Source organism: Martes martes (genome assembly GCF_963455335.1).
Source record: "Martes martes genome assembly, chromosome: 5".
NCBI classification, from domain to species: Eukaryota; Metazoa; Chordata; class Mammalia; order Carnivora; family Mustelidae; genus Martes; species Martes martes.
Genome location: NC_137892.1, coordinates 140,361,400 through 140,373,880, shown reverse-complemented (window position 1 = coordinate 140,373,880; position 12,481 = coordinate 140,361,400). Strand labels below are relative to the sequence as shown.

The following is a 12,481-nucleotide window of genomic DNA, read 5'->3' as shown; positions in this document are numbered from 1 at the left end:
AAAATGAAACCACAAAAGATATCTAACATGAGAAAATCTGGTTAAATAATAAAGAGAATAGTAATTATCTCCTTCATTATAGCTAATATTTACTGAGAGCTTATTATATACTAAGCATTAACCAATTTAAATCATCACAATCACTTTTTGGGGATAGATTTGACTATTATTCCTATTTTACAGATGAAGATGCTCATATTAATAAATAGAATTTTATGAATACCAGTACAATAAGCAACTGTATACACAAAAACCATTTCTACATTCCAGCTGATGTAGGCTAATACTGATACATGCATGACAGACTTCCATTCCTAAGTCCATGTGTAGGATGTTCTATTTTTGTATTATATTTATGTATAGCGCCTTATTTCATACTCAACAATTCTTGGTAAAAACTGTCATGTCTTATAGGAAAAAGACTTTTACAGCTTTCGGGGATTCAGTAGTGCATATACCTTTAAGTAGTTCTTTGCCACAAAAGTCAGTTTCCTATCATTTAAAAGATCTTCACTGGTTCTAAAAGTGACAGACAGGGGGCGCCTGGCTGGCCCAGTCAGTACAGCAGGCGACTCCTGAGTCTTGAGACTCCAGAACTCGAATAAAGAGTCTTGAGTTCCAACCCCGCGTTGGGTAAAGAGATTACTATGGGGTGAGGGGGGCAGGGTGGACGGGGTGGAGTGACAGCCAGGAACTCTCTTACTACAAGCTATCACCAGTAAAATCTAAATTACTTATGTTCTTAAACACACACACACACACACACACAAAACACAAAATCCCTTGAAATACATACAAAGAAATACTGAATCACATATTTCAACAGCTATTTGAGCAAAAAGTAGAATTATGATGGTTCTCTCAGCCTCTTCTTTGAAAACTGTCTTTTTACATTTGACAGACTGTTCTTTTTTAAAAAAACAAGGTAAAATTCACATAATATAAAATTAAGTACTTTAAAGTGAGTAATTCAGTGGTATTCAGTACATTCACCATGTTGTACAATGACCACCTCTTATCTAGTTCAAAACAATGCCATAATCCCAGAATAAAACCCCTTAACCCAGTAAGTAGTTTCTTCCATTCCCTCTTTCCCTCAAGTCTCTGGCAACCCACCAATTTGCATTCTGTCTGTATGAATTTTATGGATATTTCACATAAATGCAATAATATAATGTGACCTTTTGTGTCTGGCTTTCTTCACTTAATGTAATGTTTTGGAGGCTTATCCATTGTTACAAATCATCCTTTTTTGTAAAATATTCCTCAACCTAATCTACACTGTTCAGAAACAAAACATATAATAAACATTAAAAAATTAAGTATATGCCTTTTATAAATTATAGCACATATACCATTCCAAAGGAGGTTTAGATACTATGTCATAATTCTGATGTCAGACCAATTTGACAAGAATTCTACCTGTATTTTCTTTACTTCATTACCATGGGTTCAGGACAAAAGAACTAATTTGAGGGTAGAGTACCATTTTCAGTACTCACTGCAGTAGTGAAGGAAAGCCTAAAAGTAGGCACTGTTACTTCTTTACTCAAAGTAAACTGAATGCTAAATAAAACTGAAAATAATAAAGCTCATAAGAATCTCACATTTCTTTTATGAAAATCAAGAAAATTACTTTTGGGGCACTTGGGTGGCTCAGCTGGTTAAGTGTCTGCCTTTGGCTCAGGTCATGATCCGGAAGTCCTGAGATGGTGCCCTACATCAGGCTCCCTGCTCAGTGGGGAGTCCGCCTCTCGCTGTCCCCCCAACCCAACCCTGTGTTCTTTTGCTTGCTCTCTCAAATAAAGTCTTTAAAAAAACAAAAGTTATTTTTGCTTAAGGAGACAGTATAAAGCCTAATTTCAGAATCTCTTGCCCAAACACACAATAAATATGTTACAACACATCCAAGCAAAAATGTAACAGTTTCAACCAAAAACAGAGGAAAAGGTCAGTGAAAGAATCTTTCCAAGGAATTGGTGCCCTGGGTAACTCTCTCCATGGAGCTCACAACTCGGTTATCTAGAGGGAAGACGGGGGTAGGGTTGGCAGCTGAGTGAAAAAAATAAAAAAAATTCACTAATAACTGCCCAACTAAGAGAAGTAGATAAATAAGTCATACTGAAGGCAGATGCAGAAAAATAAATTTTCCCAAATGTAAAAACCCCTTCTACTCCCCCCTTCCTTATCAGAGAGAGGAAAATAGAATTCACCATCCTGAAGACTCTTGCAGAAAGGAGGAAGAGAAGAATAAAAGAATCCTAATTATACACATCTAATCATGTCTAAACAGACAGTTGGCTAATATGTAGGTATAAGAAAGGTAAGTAAGATTAAGATCTGCCAAAGAAGAAAGTGGTAGGGAAAAGGTATTATTGAGGATGGCTGTAACTCTCAACAGAAGTGTCCCAAAGTGACTTCACATACTCAAAACACTCTGTTGGCTCAGGGAAATGGAAGTTGTTCCTAAAAAGGGATGGTGAATAGGGAAAAGAGAAAAAGAGAGAGAGCGCAGATTCTGTATAGGCGAAGGTTATGGGTACCCACCCTGGGTTTGAAAACCAAAGCATGAAGGTGTGCCAATGGAATCTACCTCACAGAGTAGCTGAGCACATTCAATCAAGCCGTAGTAGAGAGCACCACCTATGTCTGCAATAGGCTGCATGCAGCAAATCCATACATCTTTTGTTTAATCCTCAAAGCAGAGCTCACAGAGGAAGAAAAAGGAGAGCTATTTAAAAAGGCATGGAAAGGTTCAAAGACAATTCTTGTCTGGAGCACAGAAAGATGATTTTGTAATGGAACTGAAAACTAATGAGATGAAAAAAACAAAACCAAACCAGGCATGATATCTCTATATTTGGGTGGAACACACCACGAAAAATAGAGATGAAAAGTCTATTCTCTACGGACTCTGAATGATAATGATGTGTGATCTATGCTCACTGCTTATAACAAATGCACCTCTCTAGGGAGAAATGCTGATGGGGAGGGTGTGCATGTGTGAGAGTAGAAGATGCAAAAACTGCTTTAAAAAAATAATGCCTGTTAAAAAGATAAAATAAAAAACCTGTTCTGGAAGGGTCTTAGTTTAAGCTAATAAAGATAAAATCAATCTGCTAGTAGTCTGAGTTATAAGAGAACTTGATGAGCAAAAAACCAGTAAAATTAAAAACTAAAAGTTGAGATGAAAAGGAAGATTACAGAACTAATAAGGCACACTGCAATATAAAATAACATTATTAGAGAATAAATGAATTATAAATAGCAAAGACTAGGACATAGCTGAAAACCAAGTTACTGCCAAAGAGATAATCACAGGAGACACAAGACAAAATAAGATTTAAAACAATTACAGGGACGTCACGGTGACAGTCAGTTAAGTGGCCAACTCTTGGTTTTGGCTCAGGTCGCACTCTCAGGGTGGTTAGATAAAGTCCAATGTTGGGCTCACACTCATGGAAGACTGCTTAAGACTCTTTCCCTCTCCCCCACCATGCACAGGTGCTCTCTCTCAAATAAATTAACAAATCTTTAAAAAATAAAACAATTACAAAGATAACAGATATGCAGGACAAAAGCAATCCAACATAAGGATAATGGGGCCCCTACAACAGAGAATGCTATTAATCAGACATAATGGAGGATGGTTTTCTCCCCTAACGGAAAGAAAAAAGCAGATCTGCAGGACAAAAGGACAAAGATTTCAATAAAATGCTGATATTGAAAAACAGATTCCAAGACATAATTTGGCTAAAGTTAATGATATGCAAAGATAAAGAAAGAATTCTTTCAACAGCCTGTAAAAAAAAGTCAGGGCCAAAAAAACTAGGCTGAACTTAGACTTAACCAATACCCAGTGCTGGAAGGTAGTGAAGTGAAACTAAAAATGGGGAGGGGGAAAAGCTGTGACCTAACAATAAAAACTAGTTGATGATAAAATGCAATCAGGAAATGAAAAGGAAAAGCCCCAGTATAAGACCCAGTGGTTTGCACTGAACCATTTAAATACAGAACATTAAACAATCAGAGAATATGAATACAGAAGGTAAATGCAGTTATTTTTACACTTTTAAAGTTTAAAAAGCCCAAGTGTGTAAATGTCTATTTTCCAAGTGGAATTAACAAATTTTAAGGTAAATTAATCAAGAAGGTTTAAATACATTTAAAAAATTAATGGAACAAATGAAAGATTACGTAACAAGAAACCTAAAGAAGGATGGGGGGGATATAAGTGAAATATTTCTCAGCTTTTATGGGTGAAAGTTGACAGATACTATATAAAACTGTTAATAGATGAATGAGAACATCATATAAAACTAGAAGAGCAACAACTAATTGTCACTAAGAAAAAACATTCACATAACAAAAAGAACAAGAAAAGGAAAGAATAAAAATTAAGGTAAAGCACAGAAGAAAACAAAGGAAACATAAATATACTCATACCAGACGAATACTCATGACAAGAAAGCTAGAGTTTCAATGTTAATCAATGGACAAGGCTTATTAACTCATGACAGAAAGAGTTAAACAAGGGACCCTTTATAATGGCAAAGGTTCAAATTCACAATAATGACATAACTGTATTGTTTATGTCCAAAATTATCCCCGCAACAAAACAATAAAGCATAAACTACAGGAAATAGAACCAAAATGGAAACATAATAGAAACAGATTTTAATTCACTTTCATCAATCCATGGATGGATGAAGTCGACAAAAAAATAAGTAAGGAAAAAATACAGAAGATATGAACAAAATGATTAAGCTGAACTAAGAGGTGTATGCTCTGTGTTACACCTTATTGAGAACACCTCTTTGGTGCCCATGGGGGGGAAAATGCCCAAAGATCATAAAAACTGTACAGGGGCGCCTGGGTGGCTCAGTGGGTTAAGGCCTCTGCCTTCGGCTCGGGTCATGATCCCAGGGTCCTGGGATCGAGCCCCGCATCGGGCTCTCTGCTCAGCGGGGAGCCTGCTTCCCTCTCTCTCTCTGCCTGCCTCTCTACTTGTAATCTCTGTCTGTCAAATAAATAAATAAAATCTTAAAAAAAACCCAAAAAACTGTACATACTAGAGTATAAAGTGAAACTTTAAATTCCAAAAATTGTAAATATGATGTATTTATTAGATTACAATGCTACAAAAACTAGAAATTATTTACAGAAACAAAAGCAGCCTGCCTTCAATCACACAGAATTAGGATCTTCCCTCAAGGAGGTGTCTGGGTGCCTCAGTCAGTTAAGTGTCTCACTCAGGATTTTAGCTCAGGTCATGATCTCAGTTCATGGGATATAGCCCTGCATTGGGCTCTGTGCTCAGCAGGGAGTCTACTTCTGATTCTCTCTCTCTCAACACCCCTCAGCCCTGTGCGTGTGCACTCTCTCTCCAAAATAAATAAATAAGGGTGCCTGGGTGGCTCAGTGGGTTAAGCCTCTGCCTCCAGCTCAGGTCATGATCTCGGGGTCCTGGGATCGAGCCCCGTGTCCGGCTCTCTGCTCAGTGGGGAGTCTGCTTCCTCCCCTCTCTCTGTGTGCTGCTCTGCCTCCTTGTGATCTCTCTCTCTTTCTCAAATAAATAAATAAAATCTTTAAAAACAAACAAAAAAACCCAAAATAAATAAATCAATCCTACAAAAAAACCAAATCAAGAGTGTACTTGTCTTGATGAGTACTGGGGGATGTATGGAACTGTTAGATCACTATATTATATACCTGAAACTAATATTACATTGCATGTTAACGATACTGGAATTAAAATAAAGAGCGAATGAAACAAGTATCCAACTCAAGAAGTTTGTAAAAGAATAAAATAAACAAGGAAAACAGAAGATTAGAGATGAAATTAGGATTAAATAGGATAATGGTAGATCTGGCAGATAAATCCAAGGAGCTAATTCTCTGGGGAAAGGAAAAAATAATATGAAAAGTAAGCCACTGCCTAAAGACGACAATACTAGGAACATTTTTAAATGTCAAAATACTGACATTCTCATGTGTTTCAAACAACCAAAAAACCAGTGTACTTTATTTTATGTACATGATTTCAAAGAATAACCACCAGCTTCATTTGCCCTCTTTGACTCTCCTATCATTACCCTGCGATGGCCTATGCTCTTCTAATTCCTTCTACACCTTTTTCTCCCTTCTCCACTCAATTCATAAAGCTCTGCCCCCTCAAAGGGGTGTCTGAAGTTCACATCTCCCTCTGATAAAGAGGAAAAATAAAGTTGTAGGGCAGGGCCATCTATAGTGATGAACCTCTAGACTCCAATAGCAGCCTAAAAAGAATCGCTTGAGAGTCCAGTCTCTTAAGTATTGTATCTTGGACTTAATACAATAGAAATAGCCTCAAGGACACAGGTGTAGGGAACTGAAGTTGAAGGAAGCAGAAAGCAGAATGATGATGTGTAGTGCATATATTTATTTTTTAAGATTTTTAATTTATGTATTTGACAGAGATCACTAGTAGGCAGAGAGGCATGTAGAGATAGAAGGGGAAGCAGGCTCCCTGCTGAGCAGAGAGCCCGATGTGGGGCTTGATCCCAGGACCTTGAGATCATGACCTGAGCTGAAGGCAGAGGCTTAACCCACTGAGCCACCCAGGCACCCCTACAGCGCATATATTTTTATACATTAAAAAATTTGAAGTGAGATAATACTGAACAGATTTTTATATTAAAATATACTAAGAACTGGGGCGCCTGGGTGGCTCAGTCGTTAAGCGTCTGCCTTTATCTCAGGTCATGGTCCCAGGGTCCTGGGATCGAGCCCTACATTGAGTTCCATGCTTGGCGGGAAGCCTGCTTCTCCCTCTCCCATTCCCCCTGATGTGTTCCCTCTCTTGCTGTGTCTCTATCAAATAAATAAATAAAATCTTAAAAAAAAAAACCCCACTAAGAATTTAGTGAATTCTGACCACATTACAAATAATGAAACACCCATCTGTCATTTTGCTCCTATATAGCAACTACTACTGCTGTCTAGTCTAATCAACCAAGCTAAGAATTAAAAACAAACAAAATAATAATGAAGATGCTCCAAGTACTTAAAAAACTGTGAGAGGGGCAACCTGGGCTGCTCAGTTGGTTAAGCCTCTAGGCTCTTGATTTTGGTTCAGGTCATCTCAGGATTGTGGGATCAAGCTCCACATTGGGGTGGCATGGCAGGAGGAGTCTGTTTGAAATTCTCTCTCCCTCTGCCCCTCCTCTGGCTCATATGCAGTCTCTCTCTAAAATAAATAAATAAATCTTACCTCTGCCCAAAAACCTAAAAAGAAAAACAACAAAAAAAGCAAAAAACAAAAACAAAAATCCCAAGACCCCCAACAACAAAATTCTATCATATAAAAATGTGAATAGCTCGGGGCGCCTGGGTGGCTCAGTGGGTTAAAGCCTCTGTCTTTGGCTCGGGTCATGATCTCAGGGTCCTGGGATCGAGCCCCTCATCGGGCTCTCTGCTTGGCAGGGAGCCTGCTTCCTCCTCTCTCTCTGCCTACTTGTGATCTCTGTCAAATAAATAAATAAATAAATAAATCTTAAAAAAAAAAAAAAAGTGAATAGCTGAACTGGTCAATTTTCCTAGGATAACAGAAGTTGCCAAAATTAAATAGGAGAGATAAAAATTAGACTAACTCCAACAGAAAAAACTGAGAAAATGTTACCCCCTTTATTAATATAGATTGGGAAATAATGTCATCAAATGACAGTAGTTTGATCCTCTAAAAGTGTTTCAGAATTTGGATAAAGAACAAAAACTTTCAAATTGTTTTTAGAGAGCTAGTGCACCAGTGATTCTAAATCTGAAAGAGGACAAAAATAAAACTATAAAATTTTCTTTTGTGTCACCAAGAAAATTCCTAACCAAGTTATCAGTAAACTTAATAGTTCATTAATATCATTTTCATATATGAGAGTCACACTTGGAGTGCAAAATTAGCTCAGTATGAGGAAATCTATTTGTATAATGAACAATACTGAACAGGTTGAAAGGAAAAAAACTATACATTCAGGTAAATAAACCTTGAAAGATTATCTGATAAAGTTCCATTTCCATTCCTTTTTTTTAACCTTAACAAATTTTGCTAAAAAAATGTAAGCTCCACACCCAATTTAAGGCTTGAACTCACGACCCTGAGATCAAGAGTCACATGCTCTACGACTGAGCCAGTCAGGTGTCCCTCTATTCCTGATTCAGAATTACTAAGCAAACCAGGAAAGGACTGATAATTCTAACCTGATAAAGAAGTATCTCAAATAAAAGGCTAACCATCATGCTTAGTACACTAGTCACCTTAGAAGCATTTTCTTTATAATTAGGAACATAGCATGCGTGTATTTTCTTTTATTTCCTATTTATTCTAGAAGTATCAGTTAAATTAGAAAAAATAAAGATGACAAAATATCATTTAGGTATGATTCTAAGATTAGAAAACCCAAGAGAATCACATGAAAAAAATTATTACAAATAAAGGAATGCAGTCAGGTGATAGGGGTTGCAAAATTAATATCCAAAGTTAACAGTTTTTATATACACAAACAATAACCAGAAAATAGATGTGAAGGGGGAAAAAGACTCTAAAAGATAAAATACCTAGGTACAAACAAACAAAACCAAAACTTAACATGCACAGAACATATTCAAATCTAAGCAGGTATGTAAAATTAACTTCGGTAAACCTGACATCGCATACTCTAGGGTAAGAAGAGTCAGTATAGAGGTGATGATAATTTCCCCAACATCTATTAATTCAATGCTAGAGTACTACTTAAGGAAACATCACAAGAACTTCGGAGAAACTGAACAAAGTTGTAGTCAAGTTCCTTTCGAAAAACAAATACATAAGAAAAGCCAAAAAAAATTCTTCTGAGCAAGATGGTGTTTAAAAGTGGGCAAAGAACAGAGAGGGAAGAATGTGACGATGAGGACAATCAGAAATTTAAATCTCTGAAGCTTCAATCGTTAAGAGTTCAGTACTACAGAAGAAAACAGACTAAGGAATCAGAAAACTGCAGAAATGGGCCCACAAAAAAGAAACTTTGGTCTAGGACAGGGTTTTTCAACCTCGGTGCTATCAATAACCAGTTTTGATAACCAAAAATATCTCCAGACATTGCCAAATGTCTCCTGGTGGACAAAACCGCCCCTGATTGAGAACCACAGGTTTATAATAATGGTGGTATTTCAAACTGGGGGGTTGGAAGGTATCATTGTTAAATAAATTATTAAGTGGTACTGGAATAATTGGCAATTGGTCTAAAAAAACATTTAGCTAAATCCATTTATGATTTAAAAATTTTCTTAAATTTAAAATTATTTTTAATTATACAAGTAATGTATATACATTTTGTCCTGGTAAAAATTAAACGTTACAGATCTCTATTATAATCATCCCTTTCTCCTACTCCTCAGAAACAACCCCTGTTATAAATTGAAATATATCCTTATCAAAGCTTTTGTTATGTATTAAAAAAAATATATATGCACTTGTAGAAAATGCAATTTGATGGGGAAAAAAAGCTTTAGAAGAAAGCATGTGAACTAATTTATAATCTAAAATACAAGAGGATTTTTATAAGTAGAATATAAAACACAGAGGTCGTCAAAGATTAACGGATTAGAATTTACAAAAATTAAAAATTCTGATATAACAAAAATGGTAATATAGCTGAAAAGCTGAAAAACATCATTTTTGTTACAGATAAGGCCTAATTTCTTATAAAAAGATTTAATATAAGTAAGATAATGTTGAGTAACAAAGAACTGCTGGTTAAGAGAAAAATAATTCTAAATGCCAGCAATCACTCAAATAAAAAAATGTAAATAAAAAACAAGACCATTTTATATTTATTATATTGTTAAGAAGTGTGATGATATCCCAGAGTTAGTGAGGGTGTGAAGGAAATGATCAATCCACCAGTTTCTGGATGTTTTTTATGATCCAACTTTCTCAAAAATAATTGGCACATGTTCTTTGACCCTGGAATTCTAGCCCTAGCAATTTATTACATGAATTATAATACAAAAGCTTGACAACAGTATAATGAAGATTTAATGGCAAAACACTGCAAACAACCAAATGTCATCAAATGGATACTAGTTAAATAAAATATGGCATGTTCACACAAAGGGAGTACCATGCAGTTAATGCAAAGAATAAGGTGGATTTGACTATGCCTTTCTCAAAGAGCTCCAAGATGCATTTTGTTAAGAAAATGCAAATAATTTATTAAATAGCACGAACACCCATGTTTAGAAAAAAATTAAAGAATTCAAGTAAGCTGGCTATTCACTTCTCACTAACCAACTCTGAAACCAATAGGTTCAATTGTATTTTTGAATAACCATCCCCCATCTGAGTTCTTGCTACTCAGGAACCAAAAGGGCTCAAACATCACAGGGATACTAGTACATAGATAAAAATAAGAACATATATGGTATATATACATGCACTTTTTTCCTGGAAGTAATTACAACAAATGTTACAGATAATTTGCCATTAAATAGTAAGAAGACTCACTTTTTGGTGACGAAAATTTCTGCATTATTTGAATTTCCTAACTTCACATATTTCTTTTTCTTCTTCACATTTTACTTCACAACCTGTATTTCTGGAATTTTTAAATTTTTAAATATTTTTTAAAGAAAGATTTTATTTATTTGAGAGAGGGAGAGAGCGTGCACATGCACAAGTAGGGGGAGGGACAGAAGGACAGGCAGACTCTCTGCTCAGTGGAGAGTCCAATGCAGCACTTCTTCCCAGGATCCTGAGATCATGACCTGAGCCCAAGTCAGACACTTAACTGACTGAGCCGCTCAGGCACCCCTACATTATTTAAAAAAACACCTGTTAACAGAACTCTGCATAGGGAGATTAATAGCTTAATTTTTAGTCTTTGTACCTTTATGTAAGTAAAAGCCAATTAACAATTGCTGTTATCTTAAAAAATAAACATCATAAGAGCAAAAGAAAAAAAATAGAGGATAATACAAAAAGAAACATCAAGTGCAATTCTTTAAATAATAAAATCTCAGAAAGTTAGACACTCTATGACCCTCAGGATTTCTCCCTAGAAGAGGAAAGAAAGTACATTAAGCAAATGAAAATAAAGTTGACAATTAAATGTAAGAGGAGATTATAAAAACCGTGATAGTGTTTCCTAAATATTTATTTTTCATACCATAAAGTTACATACTACTCACCCAGCTTGGAAAATCAGACCACGTTGGAACTCGCTGACAGAGGTCCCGGAGAATACGTATGATAATCACACAGGACTGCAGACCATTAGCTCTAGCCTTGAGAGCAACACAAAAACCCAGGTGAATTAATCTTAGAAATATTGAAAATATCCCTTGATGAAAAAAAGTTAAAATACCACTGTTCAATGGAAGCTCAGATAAAAATAAAACAAAAATAACCACACTTAAAATTGGATTCAATGAGCTGCCATTTACAGCAATATTTTATGCCAGGGTTAGTATTTAAAAGCTGGTATTTTAGGTCAAAGTAAACAGATTATACAAGAATAATATTTCTTGATCCCCTGTGAACCTTGACCTGTGTTCATTTAAAACAGTAAACTTAAAAAAAAATTCTGCCTACATTAGAAATAAAAGAAAAAGTAAAGAGCTAAAAAGTTTGTCTAGGGACTGAAAGGTTAAGGAAATCTGTTTGGTTTCCCTTCTGTGCCTTTGCATGACTGCAAAGTCACTAAACCAAACAGCTGCTTCCTCACCTTTCACTCCCTACACTTATTAACTTAGAGAAAGAGGGGGAAAAAATCTTAAAACTATACACAAAGCTTTAAACACATATTCCATTATTTAAAGCAAAAGTTCATCTGCAGCCTTATGGAATATAATATATATACACAAACATGTGATGTTCCTAAACAAGTAAACTTTAAATATAGCCACTAAAAATAAAAATAAAAAAACCCAAACTACAAAACACCCCCAAACCTAAAGTTATTGTCAAATTAATAGTAACTGCAATATGCAGATCTTCACACCCAGCTTTCTATGTTAACATATTTTCTGAGATTTAATTTAAAATAGTATTGCTTGGGCAATCTTTTGAAATGTTTAAACACAGTTAAACATGTTTACTGAACTACTCTCTCATAAGGCTACAAGAAAAAAGTAAAATGATGTTCCGAACCTGGAACCACTTAGCGTGGCGTAGAGCAGCCAGAGCGTCAAGGCATTTTTGCCTGTCCAAGACGTCCGGTGGGTCTTTCACCATACCCGAGGTTACATCTAAAATGGATTGAATTGGCAAAATGCAGTGAGGAATGGGTGTTTGACCAGGTGAGCAAGACACTTCCTTAAAGTAGCATCAGTGTCACATGAGCCATTTGCAAGTTTACCAGCATTTTAATGTACTCAGAGTTATTTTCAGCTAATTTATATAATCCAATGTGAAAATCAAAAGAAGTATTTAAACTCTTAAGAAATGTAATAAATGATTTCTGCAAATAAC

The 12,481-nt window shown here is 35.7% G+C and overlaps 1 protein-coding gene across 4 annotated transcripts in view; it reads right to left on the bottom strand.

The window, feature by feature from the left end:
* Window positions 1-12,481, bottom strand: part of ZFR (zinc finger RNA binding protein) — an 84,923-nt gene that overhangs the window by 12,344 nt on the left and 60,098 nt on the right. For 2 of the 4 annotated variants that reach the window (XM_080805054.1, XM_080805053.1), the window contains 2 exons: window positions 12,161-12,258; window positions 11,200-11,295 (listed from right to left, as the gene is read on the bottom strand). In XM_080805054.1, the coding sequence (XP_080661180.1) occupies window positions 11,200-11,295; window positions 12,161-12,258 (194 nt within the window). The remainder of the gene's footprint in view (window positions 1-11,199; window positions 11,296-12,160; window positions 12,259-12,481) is intronic. The other 2 variants (XR_013966912.1, XR_013966913.1) reach the window with 1 other exon arrangement.